We start from the raw sequence: 25,724 nt of genomic DNA, 5'->3' as shown, positions 1-25,724 counted from the left end.
GAAGTTAGACCGGAAGTCAGTCATCTTTCTGTGGGGCAAATCTGTGGAGAACTGTGATCAGCTGTGTTGTTTGCAGCGATTGGACTGCACCTACACCACATCACCCTCCACAGCCTGACAACGTGGTGTTAGAGTGGGATCCTGGACTGAGGATGGACCTGACAGTGCTGGCAGCAATAATGGAACGGCAGAGTCAGCAGATGATTGAGGAAGAGCACAAGAGGGAGAGGAGAGGCGCAAAGCGACAGGAGGAGGCAACCACATGTATGGAGGCGTTCATGGAGAGGCTAGTTGTTCTGTGTCGTCCTACTGCGCTCCCGACCTCATCTCCGAATTTGGAAGAATCAGGTGCGGCGGCTCCGGAGGTTGTTGTCCTGAAGCCGAAGCTCCAGCGGATGACGGCTGAGGATGATCCCGAGGCCTACTTGATTACATTTGAAAGGATAGCCATGGCAGCAAAGTGCCCTCGGGAGTGGTGGGCAACCCAACTAGCCCCTTGCTTGAGCGGGGAAGCCCAGGCGGCCTATCGCAATATGGCTGAAGATGCTGTCCTGGATTACGACTGCATCAAGCAGGCCATCCTTCAGCGATACAATATAACAGAAGAGACGTACCGGCGCTGTTTCCGTGAATACAAACATCCCCCGGAGACAAGACCACGGGTTGTGGCTCAATACCTGTGGGATCAGCTGACCCCCTGGCTCCGCCCCACCCACCAAACGCCACAGCAAATGCTGGAGATGATCGCCATAGAGCAGTTCTGCTATGTGTTGGGGGCAGAGACCCAGGCTTGGGTTAGCCAGCACGGCCCCTCCAGCCTCGAAGAAGCCATCAAGCTGGCCGATGGGTTCGAAAATGCCCAGCTGTCCCTCCGCTCTTTGCAACCATCATCTGCTTCAGTCCCGAAGCAGATGATGACTCGGTCACGGAACACCCCCTCTACCCTTTCATAACACACCATCGGACCCCCACACCCATCTGGCAGCCTACCCTCCCCAAATTGGAGACCAAGGCTGGCCCCCAGCTGGGTGAGAGCAGTACCCCCTACCCTGTTGCAGCCCTTGCAGCGGGACATTCAGCTTCCTTTACTGCCCCCTCCTCCCGTATGCTACCGGTGCCACGAGACCGGCCACATCGCTCACAACTGCCCCGCTTCGATGGAGTGCGATGTGGCTTCCAGGTATCCAACGGCGGAGGCGGGTAAGTGCGTGGGGAATGGTCGGGAGGGGCTTTGCATTGTTAATGTGGAAATTGGGAAAATGAGGACCCACGCTTTAGTGGACTCCAGATGTGGGCAAATCTTGATTCGGGCCGAATTAATGGGGGGTGTGTCTTGGGAGACACGGGGTTCTGTGGCTATCTCCTGCGTTCATGGGGAAACCAAAACATACCCTCTGGTAAAACTTAGCATGACCTTGGAGGGTCATACAAGCCTCGTAATCGTGGCTGTGTCAGAAAGGTTGCCGTATCCTATTATACTTGGTTGGGATTGGCCTTGTTTCAGGCAATTGGTAGCCGGGTGCATGAGGCCGACCACAACCAGTAAAGTATTGATTGGCAGGGGAAAAATGGAAGAGTCGATTGGAGAGATTTTTTCGTTGCAACCTGATTTGTTTCCTTTTAAGTTCCGCCCCAAAAAATCCAAAAAGGAACGAAGGGCCGAAAAACTAGAAGGAGCATTAATGAGGCAAGGCTGGGATTTGGTGAATGTTTCCTCTGTATCTAACAAACGTCAGGGGAAGGGGGTAGCCATTAAGTGTAATCTGCAGAGCGAGGTTACTGATAACCCTGGGCTAGATAATTCACCCGAGCCTCACCTGGATGTGCCGACATTTTGGGACCAGAATGTGGACCTAGAGTGGGAGCAAAGCAATGACCCCACTCTGGTGCACATTCGGGGGCAGGTGCGGTATATTGAAGGGAAGGAGGTTGACGACAACCGGCCGCTCACATATCCTCACTATGTCATAACAGGGCACCTGCTATACAGAGTAACCCACGCTCCGGGCACGGGACAGTCAGTAACACAGTTATTGGTTCCTAAGCCATTTCAGCCAGAGGTGATGCGTCTTGCACATGATATACCATTCTCTGGTCACCTTGGGTATGAGAAGACTTTGGAGCGAATACTGGCTTGCTTTTATTGGTTGGGGATTTATGAGGATGTGAAAAGATATGTGGCAGGATGTCTGGAATGTCAAAAAGTAACGCCGGGTAGAGTTCGCCCCGCCCTGCTGGTTCCACTGCCTTTAATTGGCACCCCTTTAGATAGAATTGCCATGGACATAGTGGGTCCTTTGGCTCCCTCTGACTCCGGATATACGCACATTTTAGAAGTGGTGGACTATGCTACGCGATATACGGAGGCAGTGACATTGAGATCCACCAGTGCTTCGGCAATAGCCCGAGAGTTAGCGCAGATAGTGTCGAGGGTAGGGATTCCCCAGGAAATTTTAACTGACCAAGGAACTAATTTTATGTCAAAATGTTTGAAACATATGTATGAAATTTTGAAAATTAAGTCCATCAGAACCTCAATCTATCACCCACAGTCAGACAATTTGGTCGAACGATTTAATCAAACACTGAAACAGATGTTGAGACGGTTTGTCGGTCAGGAAGGGAAAAATTGGGCCAAATTGCTTCCTTACTTGCTCTTCGCAGTGCGAGAGGTGCCGCAGAGCTCTACAGGGTTTTCACCCTTCGAGCTGCTGTACGGGAGACAACCCCGAGGTATCCTTGATCTTGTGAGAGAGGGGTGGGAAGATAAAAAATGTCTCCAAAAATGCAGTCAAGTACGTAATACTCTCCAGAGACCAATTGGAATTAGTGGGACCACTGGCCTATGAGAATTTAAAACTGGCTCAGCATCGTCAACAACAACAGTACAACAAAAATGCAATAATTCGGAACTTCCGGCCTGGAGACAAAGTGCTGTTGTTCCTTCCTTCATCTGAATCTAAGTTGTGTGCTAAATGGCAGGGACCTTTTGAGGTGATCAGGGCCATAGGTAAGGTAAATTATGAAATCAGACAGCCCGGTCGCCGAAATGAAAGACAAATTTATCATATCAACCTCCTCAAACCATGGAAAGAACGAGAAATCTTGTTCATATCCCCGGTTCAAACAGAGGAGGATTTTGGCCCCGAAATTGAGCCAGCTAGCACACCTAAGATTGAAATCGGGGAACAATTACTTCCTGGTCAGAAACGAGACTTATTGGAGTTAATTGGAAGGTTTGACGATGTCTTTTCTAATGTGCCTGGTAAAACAGACATTATTGAACATGCTATTGTTACCCTGCCAGGTGTCCGGGTCAGGGAGAGACCTTACCACATCCCAGAAAGTCGAAGGGAAGCCATACACAAAGAGGTAAAAGAAATGCTCAAATTGAAAGTCATTCAACCTTCCCAGAGCGAATGGTGCAGTCCCATTGTGCTACTGCCCAAGAAGGATGGCACTATTCGGTTCTGTGTATACTTCAGGAAGGTGAAAGCAATCTCTAAATTTGATGCTTACCCTATGCCCAAAATCCTAACTTTCTTATAATTATTTTTTTAGCAAATTTCAAGATTATAAAATGAAAACGAAAAACTGAAAGCCAGACTCCGGACAGCAGAATCCCAGGTAAAACATTCACCAACATCTACAGTAGGTTGTTCAAGGCTATAGTCATTAGTACAAGGCAGGTAAAGCTCAAATAGAAGGAACAATGAAAAAATTGTCTGTGGCATTTAATTTGATGTGTTGATTTACATCTATGGGACACTTATTTAACATTTAAAATCAATTTCAGGCAACAAGTGCATTGGATGAAAAATCCAAATTGGAAAGAGCTCTGAAAGATTTACAGAGAATACAAGGAGATCAAAAGGTAAATTCATTCATACTTTATTACCAGCTGTGTAAATAAATTGAAAACATTGTGTGCTTCTTTTGTGAAATTGTTGTTTGTGGCATTTGTGTAGGTGACAAGTCAGTAACTGATTTTTATTGGATATTCCAGAGTTTTTTCATTTGTCTGCCGCTGCACAGGGGCTACACAGACATTTTCTCCCAAATCTGAAAAGGGAGGTCTCATGTTTGTGTAATCAACTGTAATCAAAAGCATGCATATTTTCCCTCTTTTTATGCTCCCCAGGCTGCCACACATTCTCAAATTGTTTTTTTTTTTTTTTTTTTTTTTAATTAGTCTTGCATTTTTATAATCCTATTCTAGTTTTCACAAGCAGTTTGAAACAGAGTACTTAAGTTCAAGGACTGAATAAACTAACAATAAACAGAACATCAATAACATGAAGGGTCATTGAACAAATCATTGTAATATAATATGAATGGATTCATAATAAAATGTACAACAGCCTACTAGTACTTATTGTATGGCAGATTAACAGGCTTTTAATGTAAGTGAGGTTTTGCACTGCACAAATGTTCTATTCATGACATACATATAGTGACAGGATGTCAAACATGTGAAGGAGAGAGATACAGAACAGGAAGGTGATCTCGCCTGCAGAGACCCAGGATCTCTCATGTGCAGACTGAGATTGTATAACCTGTAGCTACTGTAGTGCCAGGTACTGCCAGTACAAGCAGAGAGTCTAGCATCAATCAGCTTAAAATGGTAGATTATATTGTTTTCTACAGAGGCTTTTTTAAAAAAAATAATTTTAAAATGATTACTACTACGACTACAACTACAACGTTAGACTTAACAGTCTACCATTTAATTATTGCTTTTTAAATATAAGAGATGCCAGTTAAGAAACCAATAAAGTAAAATATAATTATATATATATTGTAATAACTTGCCCCCACTTGGGTTCGTTGCCCCTTTAAACCAGACCCAGGACACTGGAATGGATTTTATTGCGCTGATGCGCGATTTTAATTTACACAAAGATAGAACAAAAACACAAAATAAACACCTAGCTCTTTACGAGCACTAACTAGACAGGCAGGTCCCTGACTCACTCGCAGGACGGCTAAACCGTTTACCTGCCAAACACCTTAAACAAAAACGACACAGGTTTGATGCAGCATACTTTTTACCGCAGGACTGCCAGGTAGCAGAGCACTCCTTTCTGCCTCCTTCTCCTTAGCAGCCGTGAGCAGACTGACTGCACCCCTTATATACCTTGCACCTGGTCCTAATTTAACAATAATTACCAGGTGCAGGGGATAATTAACAATTAACACAATGTGCATTCCGCACATGTTTTTTCTTCATGCAGGGAGGATTAACCCCCTCCCTGCTGTGTTACAATATATAGTATATACAGTATGTATGTGTGTGTGTATATATATATATATATATGTAGTAGTTGCTAATACGATTTTTTTTGTATAGCATTTAGCCTTTAAGTTTCTATACTATACTGTTGCAGCAATACTAAGCAAATAAAAATATGTTGTGGCAGGAAAGGGCCTCTTAATGCAGTTATATTTGTCAAACATTCTCTGGCTTCCAGTGGTAGAAAGCAGGAACTTGTGCTAGCCAATCTGTGTTCTTGAGGGATTTCACTCATCGATGACTGCAGTTTCAAGTTCAGTTGTAGGTTTGAATGCCTTCTGTTCAACTAAATATGTTTGAAAAATATTTAGTTTCAAATAAACTCCCCACTGAAATGAATAGTGAGCTTTGTCATCCATCTCTCTCTACACAAAATCAGATAATATTAAATGCGATTTCTGGTTGAACGTGTAATTTTCAATTTTGCATTTAGTGTTTCATAAAAAATACAAATCTGGTTAAATGAAGCTTTATACTGACCATTTTGTTATTGCATTTGATAACCGAGTAAAATATCAACAATATATTTGGAAAGGGCTAATAAATTGCTTTGATATTAGTAGTATTTTATAAGTTGCAGAATTCAATAATTCAGTAGAATAAGTGTATGAGTTTAAAGGTTGTACTTTTCATATCATATAGCTGTTCTCAAAGACTAACATTGCTGGTAAAAAAGCATTTTAAAATTATTTCACCATGTTTTAAGATCCAATGTATTGGATTTTACATTAAGATGAAGTTATGTAATCAAAACTCAGCTATTTCTAATAATTAATATATAAAAAAAACATTATCTAAAATAACTGCATTTTTTTTTTTTTTTTTTTTTAAAATAGGCCTGTTTTTATTCAGGCTTGCAAAATACGTCTGCACAGCTGTGTATATTCATACGGGTATAATCAAACTTTAAAGAAATAATAAATATGTATGGCATGAATAAACTTAATGTGAAGTATAGTTGATGTATTTTATGTTAAAAACAAATCATAGATAACACACTTCGATGCATTGCCCACACCCGTCTTCATCATCCTCAAAAAATGTTTAATAGGTGCATGTTATACTTCGAAAACCACGGTAATCATAGGCACTTGAGAGTATGAATGGCCTGAATCTTACTTCTTTTCATGCCAGATTACTACATAGCAACTAAAACTTTTTGTTTTCTTTCATTGCTTGCCTGGATCATCAATGGTAAGTATGTAAATAAATAAATAGAAAACTTGGTGCATTTTACCTATACTGTTATAAAATTGAAATTAGGAGCAAACATAAGCAATAGATGTTATCAAACTAGAGAACCCTGGAGATGAGGACCAGTCTGGCTCATGTTGGACCGCCCTTGTCATGTCTGACCAATAGGAGTTGCTGTGAGATGAACTATCCCTAGCCAATTTTCCTCCTTAACCTATGGGAGAACAAAGGCAAATGCAGCACTCCCTGTGGCCCCCCTGCAAAGTCTGGCAACTTCTGCTGTAATGCAAAAATAAATCATTTATTTGCCAAAATTTACAGTTACAGTGTGTCTCAATAAACTGGTTATTTTTGTGGGGTTTTAGAAGTTGGAATGTATACTGTATTTGGCTTTAAATACTATTTATTTAGAGGTGCTTTTATGATTTGTGCAGAATTACAGTTGGTAAACCTTTTTAATGGTATGTCTTGCAAAACAATATAACATTTAAAATAATTATTCGGCAAAATCAATTTTCAAAAAAAGAGGGTAGCAGACAACATTTAAATTGAATTTCCCCAAAACATTAACACCCCGCTATAAGGAGATGTAGATTTGTAGGAAATGTGTCACAGAAAGGTAATTTGCTGTGCCAGTATATATTAATCAAACTTACAATCAACTCTTTATCACAAACATATCTGGGTCACTCAACAGTATGATCCATCAGTTGATGAACATGTGCTTGATAAGATAGATGACTCAACTTTTTAACAGTCTATTGCCAAAGAGCATATAATCATAAATGTATTCTGCTCCAGCAGGACTCTCTCATTGTCATTATTTGTGTTAACAGCTTGCATTAAAAAATAAGGAAATCACAAAGCGGGAAGATACAGTGGCCGCAATAAGGTCAGATTTCCAAAAGACACTAAATGCCAGTACAGTGACACAAAAGAATCTGGAGGAAAACCTTGTGGCAACGAAGCATGATTTCCTCAAGGTCCAGGAAAAGCTCACCGTGGCTGAAAAGGTAAGCAGGACAGACTGCATTACCACTCACAAAGCACAAACGCCCCTTGAAATCACATAGTCCTTCTGATATTAATTCAGGTGGATTACATGACTCATCATATGACATATAAAAATGTGAGGGCAGTGAAATTACTTTTTGTATAAATACCTCTCAGTAATACTAGGGTTACCATGTGGTTCCAGATTAACCGGACGCTGTGAGACAGAACGGGATTTCAAACTTGCCCCTAAATTGAAATAAATGAAGGTGTAAATGAACCATCCTTAGCTACAATTAAGAATGGTGCTTAAATACCCGCATGCGTGTCAAATAATTGTATTATACTAAGAATGAATTGCAGCCAGTCGCTATTTTTTTCTGTTCAATTCAATCGCCCATATTATTCTGCAAATACAATCGCATCATCGTCTCGTCGCTCTATCGATAAATTAGCTATTCGTTCATTAAGATCTGATCAGAAGCAGCTGATCAGTGTGAATTGTTTGCTGCGCCCAAGCAATTCCACCACAGCAGGATTAATCTCAGCAAAATTGTAGCTCATTTAAACGTGAATTACTTTCAATTTAGGGGGAATTTTGAAATCCCGGTCTGTCTCAAAGCGTCCGGTTAATCTGGAGCCATATGGTAACCCTAGTAATACCTCTCAGTAACCTCTCATTGTATTTATCTTGCTCTTAATTGTATTATTACTTGTACTGTGATACTTGAAATGTATTTGCTTACGATTGTAAGTCACCCTGGATAAGGGCGTCCGCTAAGAAATAAAAAATAATAATAATAATAATAATAATAATGACTCATGACCTGAATAAAAACTACTAGTTATGTTCTGCGCCGGGTGTTTTGTGGTTTTACAACTAAACGCTTTTTTAGTTTCAGTACTGGTTACCCTACTTTTAAAGGATTTTCCTGAACTGTTATGATTTACCTATACTGTAAAGAATGAGATGCATAGTGTTTTTAAATCCAAATTCCTTTTTTTATGGTGCAGTATTGATAGTGTGAATTTATATTTGGTAGTCATATGTCTTTTGTTTCTTTTTACTCTGCTGTAAGGAATTGGAAAATAAATTTCAGCAAACTGCAGCATACCGCAACATGAAAGAATGCTGACCAAGAAGAATGACCAAATAAAGGATAAGAAAACACCTTTCAAAGTAAGTTTATGATGATATGTATTGTATAGAATCAGTGTTGTAATCATGTCACAAAAATTGAGACTCGATGAGTCGAGTCTTTGACATGCCAAGCTCGAGACGAGTCACAAGAGTTTCCTCGAGTCGAGTCACCAGTTCAAAACAGTTTGATTTAATCAGATTCATTTTACAGGAGATTAGCAATCTACAAGTATGAAAAGACAATTTCAATTAAAAATACAAAATTGAGATTTACAATAATGTGGTCATACTTGCCCCACTGATGTTCACCATTAAAGGTCCAGGTTTCTGCCTTGTGTTTTGTTTCTCCATTTCAGTGAATTCACGATTCCATGGCCTATCTATAAGCAGATTTTGTTATTGACTATACAGAGGACCTTTACCTATGCTCAATTGGGTTGAATGTACCACAAAACAAACCACAAAACAAAATAATGCTTTTTTTTTTACTCAACAGTGAAACGGGCTGATAGTTTTTTTTTTTTTTTTTTTCAGATACCTTAACCATATGAGAGGACATTTTGTGGCATTTAATTTGATATTTGATAAAGAGATCTTGCTTCTAGCCTAAAACATAGCAGCTACAAAGGAAAACAGTCCAAGTAATGCAACTGAGGCGAAGCAAAGGCAGTTAAAAATACAGCCAGACAGCAATTTAGAATTGAAACAGAGGCAGACGGCTTAAAATCAGCATTACAAAACAGAAATAGGTAACCATGACAACTCACCGGACTTGGTTATATAATTACAAGTATAGAGTCTAGATCAAAAGAGGTTATCATAAGATTGTATAATGCTGTTGGGACCACACTTTAGTGTTGCATACTTTCACATATATGCTCCAATTCAAAATCAATAAACTCAATCTAATTTGCTTAATGTTACAGAAAGAAATGTATCTTGAAAGGCTAAGAATTTAGCATAATAAATGTGTGTTACAAAATAAGTAATTTTCATTATTTTCAGATAAAAAAAGGGTTATTAAGTAACACATTTAAAAAAAAAAATGCGAAAATATTTCACACAGAACACATCACATCGTAAACCCTTTAACCACCTATACTTAGCACAATAAAGTCCCAGTTATTTGTCTAAATAAAATGTGCAAACGCACAGTAATACTAAGAGTTCAAATGTATTTTGACTAACCCTACTAACTTAAAAGTCTGGTATTTTAGCTGCTGTTTCATAAACACATGCAAAATACCCCAGTAGCTCAAACGAACGAGCGTTGTTTTGTGCGTTCATTTCTTGTACAGTGCATTATTACGTTAAATGTCAAGTACTTTTTTTTTTTTTTTTCATAAGTTTATAAGCTTGTACATGAGCTTGGATTCGCAGGTGGTAGTTTGGATTTTAAAAAACAACTAACAATTTTAGCAAAATGTGGCTTTTTTTTTGCTAAAACAATGTTTTGTTTTGTTTTTTTAAACATAGTATAACTTTAGATCAATATACAGGGTGATTTGAAAGTAAGTTTACTATATGAGATGTGGTGCGTTGATGTGGTAAACTTACTTTCTAGTCACCCTGTGTATTAAACCAGACAATAAACACTAAACCCCTATTTTTTCTACCACTTTTAAGTTTTAAGCATACTTAAATAAAAATATATTGATTGACCCACCAAATAAGTCATTTCTTATTGATACTTGGTAAGAAAGAATAAAAAAGACCAACAAGAATTGTGGTTATTTTAGACAGTTTATTTTAGTTTGCCATTTCTCAGTACTGGCAGTATGCAGAGTGCTTATTTCTCTCCCTGCCTACTCCATAGTTCTTGTGAACTCGACGACAGCAGGTACTCTTGATTTACCGTTATTGCTGCTGACGCTCTTCTTTTCACTCATAAAGAAGCAGGGCTTGTACATATCAGAAGAAGGGCTGCGGTTATTGAAATAGAAACTGATTGTATAATTTATTTTATCATAAAGACTATGAGTCGAGTGGAGACTTTTGGGCTGGGAGTCGAGTCTTTTGTTGCAGGAACTCAAGTCATTTGATGACAATGACTCAATGAGTCATTACAACTCTTATTTATATATATATATATATGTGTGTGTATATATATATATATACACACACACAGTTTTGATTTTTCTTGTTGTCAAATGAGTGCCGTAAGTGATTTATCCTTACTATTGATTTAAATGCCAAACAAATTTGGTGAATTAGACCCTATACATGGTAAAAGCATAAATAAGTTTATTTTGTTACACATTTATTATTTAATAGAATTTTGTTTTTTTCTTTTTTTATAATACATCTATACGCAGGTTAAACTAGGCTGTGCATTAAAATCTCCTTATTTGTGGTTGACAAGCAAAGAACCACACCCACACATCATTTGCACAGATGCATATTGAAATATAAACTGTATATTGTTATAAGCCATACATGATGAAACAAAATGTCAATGTCCTATTGTAAAAACACAGGAAGTTAAAAGGTATTATTATATACCAATAGCTTTAAAACTGGCTAAACTCATGATGGGCTAAGCAGAGATCTGTAATCTCTGAAACTGTGACCAAGACCTCATTACTATAAAATACAAGTAAAACCCCTATTCCCCACAAGAAAGAAAAGGGAGACAAAAACTAAGAACGGATTTCCTTTGGAATAAATACATCAAAAATGAAAATGTCAAGTGCACATTCCGTATCTTATTGACATATAATCACAATAATGCCTTACCACGTTGTGAATTACCTGAGATAATGTTATCTACAATCTTTCTTAATTCCTGATGTAGAGGGTATTATTGGTTAAACCTAAAACAGTAGCAGAAATGTCTTTACAATGTTGGCTTGTAAGTGTAAATTGCATGCAAACACAAAATAGTTTGAAATCTCCCTGATAATTTGCATTCATTTACCTATTTACAATGAAAATGTATTTACTTAGTAGTATTAAACCTACTAACTCATCAAGGATACTTTATACTTTCTTTTTACATTTTTTCTCTTTTTAGGTATGAACCTGATGAGTGAATGTGTCGTATCATGTTTTAAACAGAGGAAAGAAACATTTGTAAATTATTATTTGTTTATTTAGCAGACGCCTTTATCCAAGGCGACTTATAGAGACTAGGGTGTGTGAACTATGCATCAGCTGCAGAGTCACTTACAACTACGTCTCACCTGAAAGACGGAGCACAAGGAAGTTAAGTGACTTGCTCAGGGTCACACAATGTGTCAGTGGCTGAGGTTGGATTTATCTCAGATATCCGCAAACTCTTTAACACCTCTCCCTCCCCCGCACCCCCTCCTGCTCCAACCCCTACACCCACTACATCCCCTACTAACTCGCCCTCCCTCTCCACCTTCTTGCCCCTCTCAGACTCTGACCTCTCCTCCCTGCTCCAGGGTCACAAACCCACCACGTGTGCCTTGGACCCCCTCCCCACTCACCTCTTTCAAGCTGCTGCTCCTGCTCTACTCCCCTTCATCTCCTCCCTCCTCAACACCTCTCTACTTTCTGGCATCTTCCCCTCTGCCTTCAAAAAAGCCTCTATCACTCCCCTCCTCAAAAAACCTACCCTCGACCCCACCTCCCTCCAGAGCTACCGTCCTGTCTCCCTCCTACCCTTCCTCTCCAAAACCCTCGAGCGGACTGTACACCGCCAGCTCTCTGCTTTCCTGTCCAACCACTCTCTGCTTGACCCTCTCCAATCTGGCTTCCGCTCTGCTCACTCCACTGAAACCGCCCTTCTCTCTGTCACCAACTCACTTAAGTGTGCCCGAGCTGCCTCTCTCTCCTCTGTCCTAATTCTCCTCGACCTCTCTGCTGCCTTTGACACTGTTGATCACTCTATTCTACTATCATCTCTTGCTGACCTGGGGATCTCTGGCACTGCTCTGGCCTGGTTCTCCTCCTACCTCTCCAACCGCACTTACCAGGTAACCTGGCGTGGAGCAACCTCCACACCTCACCCTCTCTTGACTGGAGTCCCCCAAGGGTCAGTCTTGGGTCCTCTCCTGTTCTCTCTCTACACCCGCTCCCTGGGCCCCCTCATCGCATCCTATGGTTTCTCATACCATTTCTATGCTGATGATGCTCAGATTTTCCTCTCCTTCCCCACCTCTGACTCCACCATCTCCTCCCGTATCTCTACCTGTCTGTCTGCTATTTCCTCCTGGATGCACTCGCATCACCTCAAACTCAACCTCTCTAAATCTGACCTCCTTTTCTTTCCCTCCTCCTCCCCCTCCTCTGATCTCTCTATCTCTGTTCCTCTGGAATCTACCACACTCTCTCCCTCTTCCTCAGCTAAAAACCTTGGAGTCACCCTGGACCCCTGCCTCTCTTATTCCCAGCACATCTCCACTCTGGCACGCACTTGCAGATTCTTCCTGAGCAACATCCGAAGAATCCGACCCTTCCTCACCAACTATGCTACCCAGCTCCTGGTCCAGGCCCTGGTACTCTCCCGCCTAGACTACTGCAACTCCCTCCTGGCTGGCCTCCCTGCGTCTGCCACCCGTCCGCTCCAGCTCATCCAGAACTCTGCTGCTCGCCTGGTGTTCTCTCTACCTCGCTTCGCCCACGCTACTCCACTACTCCGCTCGCTCCACTGGCTCCCGATCACCGCTCGCATCCAGTTCAAGACTCTTGTACTAGCCTACAGATGCCTTGATCAGACTGCACCCAGCTACCTCCAGACCCTCATCTCTCCCTACACCCCCACTCGACCTCTCCGCTCCGCCTGCACTAGAAGACTTGCTCTACCTCCGCTACGCTCCCCTGCCTCCCGAGCCCGCTCCTTCTCCACCCTTGCTCCGCAGTGGTGGAACGACCTTCCTACAGATGTCAGGACTGCCCAGTCCCTGACCACATTCCGGCGCCTCCTTAAGACTCACCTCTTCAAACAGCACCTGTAGAACTCCTCTGTTGTATCCTGGGACACTATCACCCTTCATTTAAATATGCTTTATTTTGCTCTTATCTGCCCCCTATTTTACTGCATTTAATCCTGTACCTCAGAATATTGTAATCTCCCAAGTGTTTAATCTGTAGTATTTTGTACTTAATCATATCCTGATGTAACTATCACTACTTAATCATATCCTGATGTAACTTTCACTATTATCTGCTGTATTATTGAATCGTGGTTTGTCACACTTGAGAATTATTGTATTTCTTGTTCTTATTGTATGACTTATATTGTAACACTTGAATGTATTTGTATTTGCTTGCGATTGTAAGTCGCCCTGGATAAGGGCGTCTGCTAAGAAATAAATAATAATAATAATAATAATTTGAACCGGGGACCTCTGGGGACAAGGCTGTTTCTTTAACCACTGGACCACACTGCCTCCTATAATGCCAAATTAATGACATTCCACTTGCTGTTCTCACGAAGGAAGCAGAATGGGATCTATGTTTGCATACCTGCATAGCAATGATGATGATACCGGTAATGATAATATTAATGTAAATTATGTAAATAATGTTTAGTTTAACTTTCAAAAACTAGCACCTACAGTCAGGCATATTAATTTAAAGCAATAGGGTGGCGTGTCAGTATGAGAAAATAGCTAATACTGAAGAATCAGCTGAGTGAAACCTTGTGAAGGTGAGGGGGCAGCATATATGAATTGCCTGTGGAGATCTAAACAAAGTCTTGATTTAGAGTTGAAATGAGGATTTTTATGTCCCCTCTATTCCCCTTTTCCATGTCCATTTTATATTATGTTGTGCATTAGCCTCAAGTTTAAGGATTATAATTATTTGTTTTAAACATGTTCTACTCATGCATTCCAAGAAATAATTTAAGTACATGTAATGTATAAACATTTCCTTTACTTAAAGGGTAGAAGTCATTGGTTACATATATATATATATATATATATATATATATATATTTTGCACTCATATATATACAAATAGGGGACATGGACTGGTGTTACAAATGTACTTTATTTTTACAGAATGGGTGTGTAGCTTTTTTCTTAAAGGGAACAGTGAGAGGATCATGTTATGGTACTAAAATGTATCTGATTTTTTTAATGTACCTATTATGTACCTACGTTTCAAAGGCTATAATACGTATAGTTTTGGAAAAAATAAAAGGTATTAGACATTTGTTCAGATTTTTTGTGTTTTGTTTGTTAATAATGTAAGCAGAGACAACAGTAGAGGATGATGTAGAACACACATACCAGGATTTTAAACAGATGATGAAAAGCAGAAGATATAAGTATCCTTTTAACATTTACAAATACTAAAAGAAACTTAATAAATTCAATGACAAACATTTCAATGTCTTCAAATGTAAGAAAGAGGCTCAGTCAGTCTGCTGGGTCTTGAACGATCACTTCTCCAATTGCATTGACAAAGTGTGATTCTTACAAAATGAAAATGCCAGCCTGGAGACCAGTTGAATCAGTTGACTGGGTGGGGGGTCGGGGGGGTGGGCTCTGTGGCATCTGATTCCTCTGTTAGCGTCAACTACAAGGTCCTGCTTAAAGACCTCAGGACCACCACGGAGACCCTCACCTTGGAAAACATAACATTTGAGATTCAGCTGGACAACATCAGGGTAACTGCTGAGGAACTGAAAGCCAAGTAGGTTTTAATAATTTCTTGAAGATCCTTGCATTAATATTTCTTAGAAGTACTTTGGAAAACGTATTTCAAATTGCTGTTGCTTAAAACAGGGACAGCATTTATTTTCAAAACAGTGGCGGCTGGTGGTCAGTGGGTCCCCTTGAGCCCCCAGCAGCAGCAGAATCTTATTATTGTATTCTGACTGACAATACTTTTCATATCACACGTTTTACCTCAATTTGGCTGTTAAACACATTTCTCCACTAGCCAGCAGAGAAAATAAAACCGTAACCAATCATAGTTTATTCTAATAAACTTAACTGTTACACACTGCCAGTGTATATTTAAAAATGCACTGTATATAACATTAATATATTTCAAGACCACGTCACTAACATACAGGGTGCGATTTGTCAGATTTCTGGGGTGGGGGTGGGGGGTGGAATCCACAAACTACGAGGCGGTAGGAAAGCCTATAGTAAAAATACATCATGTTGATACACCACTAGTATGCTAACATCTACCACCATGCAAATTATACTAATAATAACGTATTATTATTATTATTATTATTATTATTATATTATTATTATTATTATTATTATTATTATTAATAATAATAATAATAATAATAATAACTACAAGGCAATAACAATGTACGCATTAATGCTACAAATAAAACGTACACAGAATTGACATAATGTTTGAATATCATCTGTACAAATAACATTTTCCAGCACAAAGACATTGTCAGTACAAAATCTATTGAATGTGCAGAGCCAGACCCCCCCCCCCCCCCCCCCGTGAAATCACACCCTGCTAACATACATTGCAGAAAATATTTTCTAAACAAAGTTGTTAAGGTAGGAGAAAGACAAAAATCATCAAAATCACATCGTATAGACTTAATTTATTAAACATAAATAAATGTCCAACAAAATGATTACAGTATATACTGTTCTGTACCATTTGTGGCTGGTGACTTCTAAATCGGGCTTTTAATCTGGATCAAAGTGATTCGGATTTTGTAATCCTATATATTGTTATCGAAATTACTTTTATCTGGATCATTTTGATCTGGTTTTTCAGAAAATGTCACTGCTGGATTACATTTATCCAGATAACAAATAATCACGATTACGAAATTCAGTTTTTTGAAGTAGGCTAGTTCTATATATACATACAACCTCGAGAGGTGGTGGGAATCTCGGAGGACCCCTGGGATGGACAGGTGGCGAGGACGCTGATTGGGCGGAGGGGAAATGCTGCCAAGAGGTCTCCTCCAACCGGATCTGAGAAGCGAGAGGGGGCGGGCCAGCATATAAGAGCGGCGGGAATGTCGTGAGGAGGGGGAGAGGGAGACGACATATGAACTGATGAGTAAGAATAGAGAGGGAGAGAGAGAACCACCACCATCCACCGTTAATACGGCCAGCCGAGAGACGGGCCCCGACCACTGTTGTGCCATTACCCCCGTTGGGAACCCTGTGGAAGGAAGGAAGAGGGCGAGCCATAGGAGAGACTGTGAGAAGGAGGAGGTAAGCCGGACAGGAGTCAGAGTGACGAAACTGAGGCCCTCATCAGGGAGATGGCCACCAACGGGGTAATTGCACTCGGAAAGCCCATGGGTTGCCCCAGGCGTCTTGAGCGAGAAGAAGGATGGCAACCTGCGCCTCTGCATGGATTACCGACGGCTCAACGCAGTCACCCGCAAGGACGCGTACACCATCCCGAGGACTGACGAGGAGCTGGACGAGATGGCTTGCTCCCGGTGGTGCTCCTGTTGTTCTGAGCTGAGTCTTTCTCCGCTGCGCAGGCAGAGGTCTCGCATGGCCTCCTCCCGGAGTTGAACTTTCCCCCGTTCCACACCGGCACCCTCCTGGGCCCGCGTTAGTTCCCCAACCTGGTGAGCTGCTGTCTGGTCCACGGCTGAACACGCTGCGGGGCTGGGCGGCATGCAACCCACAGGCTTTTTGAGCGCTCAATTACCCCATTGGCAGCCATCTCCCTGATTAGGGCCTCAGTTTCGTCTCACTTGGCAAGGGGCAGATGGCAGGCTCTCTCACGGCTGGGCCTGGCGCCCCATGTGTTTAATAAAAAAAAAATGTAATCCTACTTTTCTTTACCACAACACTTCATTTTTTGATGGACTTTGGCGTGTATACAAAGTAAAATTGGTCAGCCTTATTTCTGATGATTGTTGTAATGTTAGGGTCACGATGAATATGCTGCACCAACATGTTTTCCTGGGCACATATAACAAAGTCACACCATTCAAGTCCTGTGATCAATAACTGACTTTGCACCTGCCAATAGTAAGCATGCTGGCTTTTCAATGCTAAATTACCTTGTTGCATTGTAGGTATTTGCAACAAGAAACACGGACCAGGGATCAGAAATGGAGATTAGATAAAGGGGCATTCAGAACAGAAAATAGGAGGCACTTTTTTGCACAGACAATTGTGAGGTTCTGGAACCAGCTCCCCAGTAATATTCAAGAAGCTGCTTGATGAGATTCTGGGATCAATAAGTTACTAACAACCAAATGAGCAAGATGGTCCGAATCGCCTTTGTAAACTTTTTTATGTTCTTAAATAAAAGTAGTGCTGGATATTTATTCACTCCTATGTGATTCTCGGCCACTATCTTTAAGCATTATAGAAACCCAGTACACTGCAGTAAGTAAACAGTTAAAAAAAATATGATAATAAGTCTATCTAGGTGTTGTTTTGCAAGCGGTGATTTTCGCTTTAACTCTCAAAACTCAGCCCCATTCCTTCTGGGGTGCCAGCACACCGAAGGTTATGCACATATGTGAACAGGAGGGCTTCAGTGATGACGTCAGACCAGAAACACAGGCTCAGGAAATAGCGGGCGAGAGCTGAAATGCTACGGCGTTCAGCTTCTTTCATTAAATAATAAATCAAAAACAAAAGATTTAAAAAAAAACACAACAAAAGGGCACGTTTGCCAAACAAATAAACAGAAACAAGTATACTTAAATTTAGCAATTGTTTTTGACAGTTGTTTTAAGCTCTCCTTGCTCGCTCTTGCTCTTGCTCTTGCTCTTGCTCTTGCTCTTGCTCTTCCTCGCTCTTCCTCGCTCTCCTCTGTACACTCCCCGCTTTAGCGCGCACAGCTGGAGGCTTTTATATCTGGCCGAGGGGTTAACTAGCCATTAATTAATTATTACCCCTCGGCCATAGTCTGCACGAGTTTAGTAAGGATGCGTGACTGTCAGCTAGTTAAATAAATCACTAGCTGATCAGTCACGCATCCTCACAAGGTTTTTAAAACACAAAAACAATAACAAATAACAAATCGGCTTTTGCCGTAATAAACATAAATCATAATAAATAAATAATAAACAAAGGGGTGGGACACTCCACCACAACATATTACTCAGGCACCGTAAAATCTACCTACCTGGTTCATGGCTTGTTTAAAAGTACAGACTCAGTGCTTTCCAAAGACGTATTCAGTGTGTGTATGCTGTACTAGCCTACGATTGCTTGAAGTTAAGCCTCTCATCATGTGACAGAGTTTACTTAGGTTAGGTTTTGTTTTGAGTCTACTGCTCCATCAACGGTGCAGTGTTTTTTTTTTCTTTTTTTTAAGCCATCTATGATTACAATATGTATAGCAGTGACATATTCTCATCTCTACCACATATAGTATGCCTGATCCTATTGCAACTTACATAATATGAAAGGACGTTGTGTGGCCTTTCATTTGATATGTTACATGCATGTAGTGCAAACTATCCAGTAGTTAAACATACATAAATGAAAACAGTGAGTGCTCTGTCTCACAGTGATGAACAGCTGTTAAGTCTCCTGAAAGCATTATTTTAAAGCAACACCAGTGTGAATGATGATAATAAATAAATAAATATATATATATATATATTGTAACCGGTTGGTATTAGTTACGTAATGTGTAGGATAGCCAGAAGGTGTAGAACAGGGTGAACAGATGGACGCCACACAGGAAATGCAAAACTACAGTAACTTTTATTGTGCTGCTGCTCTTTCTGCGTTATCCACAACACAACATAGAGTGTCCCTGTAGTCTTGAGGGAGTAAATCATACACGTAATAAAGTTCAGGATTGTCTCAGGTCCGTCGCTCACCATCCACTTAAACCTCCTGGCGTGGAACTGCAAGGTGAGTAGGTTCAGCTTTCTAGTGGGCACTCCCAACCCTTATAAACCACAGTTACTTTATTCCTGCGTTGCATACAGTTCCTCCAGTCCCCTCTAGAGGCAGTGCACAGACAGGCCACCCCTCCTCCAGCGAGTACGTTGGTTCAGCTCTGCTGCTCCTGGGTTACAGAGGTCCTGTACTGCAAGGTGGACACGACTGCCCCTCCTGGTACTTGGTGGAAGTCCTTTATATGCTGCAGGTCTTAAAGTTAAAAAGTATACCGTCCAGAGACCAATCCTAACAACTAATAAAACAGTACTTCAAATAAAGCACACGGTGTTTTTTTCTTCCACTGTACACCGTGTGCGCCAATCTCTGCTTCTCTCAGCCTTTGTTCCCCGTAGCTCAGAGATATAACAGTCACTGACTTATATGCATTGTAAATCCACTCCGTTGAGTAAAATAATTAAACACGCTGTTACTTCACGTCTCACAAGAACAGACGCGCACTTTCTGTGTGCACAAGCAGTGTGGTACTTCCCAGCAGCGTCCTCGGTGTTGTTAGTGCACCGCAAGAATCTTAACAATCAGTCAGTCCCACAAAGAACGCCAGTTCCCTGTACACATTAACACAGGCCGTCTGTCTGGTAACAGCGAATGAATAACAATGCAAAACCTGGGTTTACATACCCTTTCTTTAAGCCTCTGTACTTCGTCCAACTTTAAAAGACGTTTCAATTGCTGGTTGTTTTTTATAAATCCGAAGTGCCTCTTCAGGTTAATAAAAGAAGGCTTACAGCTTTCCTTCTTCATAAACTGAACTGTGCTTCGTTGTTCAATTTAAATCTTCCACCGTACGCCGTCTCCAACTACTTCAACAAATTTAATATTGTAGACTTTCGCCGTCTCTACAATCAACACGGAACTCTCCACCGTTCCTACGACCCCCTCTCATTAGCTTCACCAGTCAATTTAAACCTGCGCTAATTACCCAGTATGCATTGACTGGTCACGCTAATGATTATGGGTTCTGTAGTTCACTCTATCCCTTACTTCTCACAACGGGATTTAAAAACAACCAGCAACACATTCTTCTTAATACATCCCATTTATACAGCGTTTTCGTTTTGGTACAACCGTTCTTTTTACTTCATTTACTTTATTGTACCCTCTGTATACCTCATTCCTTCTACAATATATATATATATATATATATATATATATATATATATATAGTTTTTTTTTATATGCAAAAGTGCCTTTTTTTTTATATATAGGTATATATAGGTATATATATATAGGTGCCACGGGAGGCAGTGCCTCCTCAAAATACCACAATTATATATATATATTAAAACTGTGGTACTTTGAGGAGGCACTGCCTCCCGTGGCTCCTCTAAGGAGCCTCAACTGATTAAAAAGAAACTTTATTTGTTATGTTTTAGACATTTAGTGAAATTACAGATTTTGTCTTCTAACTATGACACATGGTAAGTGTTATTATACAGACACACATCAACATTTATATCAGGAAGCTGTCAGGTCAGACGAATAACTATCCCATGTTAAAAGTGTATATATGCAGTACAGTATAATACATGAATAGTTATGCCTGTTCCATGTGAAATATGTGTTGCTTATAGCATGAGTAATGAAATGTGTTTGATGTATTGCACCTTTCTAGTGTTATTGTTATATCTTTAGGTATGGTTTTGAAATGGGAGTGAAATATCAGCTGGAGGCTGACATTGCAGCCATGGAAAGGGAATGGTGAGCTGATTTTATTATGCCAAAATGTAAACACTGCTAGGTTTCTGTTGATTGAAATGTATCTGTTGTGTATGGTTAATTGCATACTAATAGAAGGAACTTCTGTCTGTTTTATCATTATCAGTTATACAGTGTCATCATTATATTGGCATAAGCTTACTCAAAATAAAAATGTAAGCTTGTAGCTACTGGGTGGAAAAGGTACTATAAAATGTACAGAAAGTTGGTTGGGGAGCTTGGGAACCACCCTTTTTGTAGAATTGCTGAATTTGACGCTATCTCTGTTATTTGAATACCAACATTAAAATCAAGATAGAATCGATGTATTGTATGTCAGTTTTAGAATATGTAAAAAAAAAAAGTGTGTGTATATAAATAATACTTTATTTATATACGCAGTAGTGTGGAGTAGCGGTTAGGGCTCTGGACTCTTGACCGGAGGGTCGTGGGTTCAATCCCAGGTGGGGGACACCGACAGACTGGAGAATTGCAAATGTAATACCGATCCACAAAAAGGGAGGCAAAACTGAAACAGGTAACTACAGACCAATAAGCCTGACTCCTATTATATGTAAACTATAATAAGATCCAAAATGGAAAATTACCTATAGGGTAACAGTATCGTGGGAGACAGTCAGCATGGTTTTAGGAAAGGGAGATCATGTCTAACTAACCTGCTTGATTTTTTTGAGGATGCAGCTTCAACAATGCATAATTGCAAACCAGGTGGGGGACACTGCTGCTGTACCCTTGGGCAAGGTACTTTACCTAGATTGCTCCAGTAAAATCCAGTAAAAACCCAACTGTATAAATGGGTATGTAAAAAATAATGTGATATCTGTATAGTGTATAATGTGAAATAATGTGATATCTTGTAACAATTGTAAGTCGCCCTGGATAAGGGCGTCTGCTAAGAAATAAATAATAATAATATGTATATATATAATAAACTATGTTTTATTAACAGGCTATCGAAACTGCTTCAGACCTTTGCATTGATCTGCAGTCCAAGTACCAAAGTCTTTCTACTGAACTTGACTTTGTCGCCAAAACACATGAAGAGGTAAGAATATCTATCTATCTATCTATCTATCTATCTATCTGTCTCATTAACGGGGACCCGTATCCTGACAGCTTCACATTCTTGTTTATTTTGGTATATTTCAGGAATTGGCAAGCTTGCAGGTTAAACTGGGTGCCACCACCAGCGACACCTCATCTGTATCCATGACTGAGGTAGATACAGTCAAACAACCTCGCAACAGCACTGAATAAAATTAAAGCAGAATACGAAAAATCTGTCCAGCAACACAAAGAAGAGGCGGAAAGTTACTTCATTCTCAAGGTAACATTTGAATTTATCCATATCTGGCCACAGTTTATGTTTTCTGTTTTCCTTTAATTAACTTTTATTCACATTGATGTAAGACTTTGTGACAACTTAAAGTATTATTTTTTAATAAAATAACTGGGTAACTGAATGAAACCATTCCATGACCAGTTCCCTATATTTCCTGGTCACCAGATAACTGGCTGTATAGCAGGGTTCTAGTTCTCAAATATATATTTAGATTAAAGTACTTGTAAGTAAATATAATTTGAATGTAAATGTATGGAACAAAATATATGGGTTTAGTAATACAGTTACATTTTGCAGTATTACAAGCACAATTCCAAATGTTCACCAATAACATTTCCATGTTACATAATATGGTGTCAAAATCATCTACTACTGGGAGCGCAGGGTGAGTCACACAGCTTGGATGGTGCCAGTTCGTGTCCGGGCTGTGCAAAGAGGCTGAACTTTGGCTCTGATGCTCCCGTGGTGGGGGGACGGGAAGCTGGCAGGGATTGCTTCTGCTCATCGTGCAACAGCGACCCCTACTGGCCACGCACCAAGCACCTTCAGAGTGGATAAGAGGCAGGGCTGGTCTCTGATCTCCGGGGTCGGTAGCCCACCCACCTCTGCTCTGGATTGCTCAGCGTAAAAGCGATTCTGGGATTAGGCTGGTGAGATCGGAGGACACTCACACGCCCTCAGAACGTCTGTGCTGTGTGGGGACCCGCTGCAGTGAGGAGAAAAAAACATAATTGGACATTTCAAATTGGTGGAAAAATAAATAAAAAATAATAATTGGTCGCTAAATATCATCATCATCATCATCATTTACTACGACTGCTACTACTTCACCGGCTTCATTAAAGAGGCAATATTATATTTTTGTCCACAAGGAGGCATCAGACTCAGCCAGTTTGAGTATTCAGGCTAAAAACCACCTTCACATGAGGAAAAATAAATTGTTATGTTGGATGTTAAAATTCTGTGACTGTCCTAACAAAACTTGGACAGGTGGCAATGTTAATTACAGTGTTTCTCAAAAGTATTCACCCCCCTTGGACTTTTCCACATTTTATTGTGTTACAACATGGAATCAAAATGGATTTAATTAGGAGTTTTTGCCACTGATCAACACAAAAGAAGTCCATAATGTCAAAGTGAAAAATAAAATCTACAAATTGTTCTAAATTAATTACAGATACAAAACAGAAAATAATTGATTGCGTAAGTATTCACCCCCTTGAGTCAATATTTGGTAGAGGCACCTTTGGCAGCAATTACAGCCATAAGTCTATTTGGATAAGTCTCTACCAGCTTTGCACATCTGGACACTGCAAATTTTGCCCATTCTTCTTTGCAAAATTGCTCAAGCTCCATCAAGTTGGATGGGGACCTTTGGTGAACAGCAATTTTCAACTCTTTCCACATATTCTCAATTGGATTGAGGTCCAGGCTTTGACTGGGCCACTCCAGGACATTGACCTTTTTGTTTTTAAGCCACTCCGGTGTGGCTTTGGCTGTATGTTTGGGGTCATTGTCCTGCTGGAAGATGAATCTTCTCCCAAGCCCCTGGTCTCTTGCAGACTTCAGCAGGTTTTCCTCCAGGATTTCTCTGTACTTTGCTGCATCCATTTTGCCCTCTATCTTCACGAGCTTTCCAGGCCCTGACGCAGAGAAGCATCCCCATAGCATGATGCTGCCACCACCATGCTTCACGGTAGGGATGGTATTCTCAGGATGATGTGTGGTGTTAGACTTGCGCCAAACATAGCGTTTAGCGTTGAGGCCAAAAAGCTCTATTTTGGTCTCATCAGACCGAGTTTTTTTCAACAATGGCTTTCTTTTTGCCACTCTCCCATAAAGGCCAGTTTTGTGAAGCACCTGGGCTATTGCTGCCGTGTGCACAGTGTCTCCCAGCTCAGCTGTGGAAGACTGTAACTACTTTAGAGTTGCCATAGGCCTCTTGGTGGCCTCCCTGACTAGTGCCCTTCTCGCCCGGATACTCTTTTTGAGTTTTTGAGGACGGCCTGTTCTAGACAGATTCACAGTTGTGTCATTTTCTCTCAATTTCTTAATAATGGACTTTACTGTGCTCCAGGGGATATTCAATGCCTTAGAAATGTTCTTATATCCTACCCCTGATTGGTGCTTTTGAAGAACCTTAATCCGGATTTGCTTTGAATGTTCCTTCGTCCTCATGATGTAGTTTTTGTTAGGAAATGTACTAACCAACTGTGGGACCTCCCAGAGACAGGTGCATTTAACCTGAAATCATGTGAAACACCTTAATTGCACACATGTGGACTCCATGCAACTAATTATGTGACTTCTAAAGACAATTGGTTGCACCAGAGCTTATTTCGGTGTGTCATAGCAAAGGAGGTGAATACTTATGCAATCAATTATTTTCTGTTTTATATTTGTAATTAATTTAGAACCATTTATAGATTTTATTTTTCACTTTGAAATTATGGACTTTTTTTGTGTTGATCAGTGGCAAAAACTCCTAATTAAATCAATTTTGGTTCCATGTTGCAATACAATAAAATGTGGAAAAGTCCAAGGGGGGTGAATACTTTTGAGAGCCACTGTACATGCATAGTATACATTACAAATACAACAATTATTTTGCAGAAGGACAACATTCAAAGTGTGATAGTCAAGACCACAGAGGTCATTTCAGCAGCCAAGGTTGAAGTTTCAGTAGCGTGAAAAGAGTTACAGATGTTGAACTTGGAAGTACAGTCTGTTCTTTCTGTGGTGAGTGGTTTCCTCCTGACCTAACCTTGCTGCTCCTGTATTTATTGTAAACATGTATCTGCCATCCTACAGTCAGCAGCCACAAAAAGGGTAAAAAGTTGAATGCTATTAGAATATATATATATATATTCTATATATATATATGGGCAGCAGTGTGGAGTAGTGGTTAGGGCTCTGGACTCTTGACCGGAGGGTTGTGGGTTCAATCCCCAGTGGGGGACACTGCTGTTGTACCCTTGAGCAAGGTACTTTACCTAGATTGCTCCAGTAAAAACCCAACTGTATAAATGGGTAATTGTATGTAAAATAATGTGATATCTGTATAATGTGAAATAATGTATAATGTGATATCTTGTAACAATTGTAAGTCGCCCTGGATAAGGGCGTCTGCTAAGAAATAAATAATAATAATATATATATATATATATATATATATATATATATATATATATATATATATATTAGCTCAAAGAGCCAGCTGCCCAACGTTTCGATATG

General features: G+C 40.3%; 1 protein-coding gene and 1 pseudogene across 1 annotated transcript in view; both read left to right on the top strand.

Moving 5' to 3' along the window:
- LOC117435386 (leucine zipper transcription factor-like protein 1) overlaps nt 1–8,616 on the top strand; it is a 49,929-nt gene extending 41,313 nt beyond the window's left edge. The window contains exons 5-7 of the mRNA XM_059021105.1: nt 3,797–3,874; nt 7,324–7,500; nt 8,560–8,616. Of these exons, the coding sequence (XP_058877088.1) occupies nt 3,797–3,874; nt 7,324–7,500; nt 8,560–8,616 (312 nt within the window). The remainder of the gene's footprint in view (nt 1–3,796; nt 3,875–7,323; nt 7,501–8,559) is intronic.
- Nucleotides 8,617–14,070: 5,454 nt separating this feature from the next.
- On the top strand, nt 14,071–25,250 carry LOC117394521 (thread biopolymer filament subunit gamma-like; annotated as a pseudogene).
- Nucleotides 25,251–25,724: the final 474 nt, after the last annotated feature.

The sequence above is a fragment of the Acipenser ruthenus genome, chromosome 3, assembly GCF_902713425.1.
Source record: "Acipenser ruthenus chromosome 3, fAciRut3.2 maternal haplotype, whole genome shotgun sequence".
Taxonomy (NCBI): domain Eukaryota; kingdom Metazoa; phylum Chordata; class Actinopteri; order Acipenseriformes; family Acipenseridae; genus Acipenser; species Acipenser ruthenus.
The sequence above is the reverse complement of the archived record's forward strand: the minus strand, read 5'-3'. Positions and strand labels throughout refer to the sequence as shown.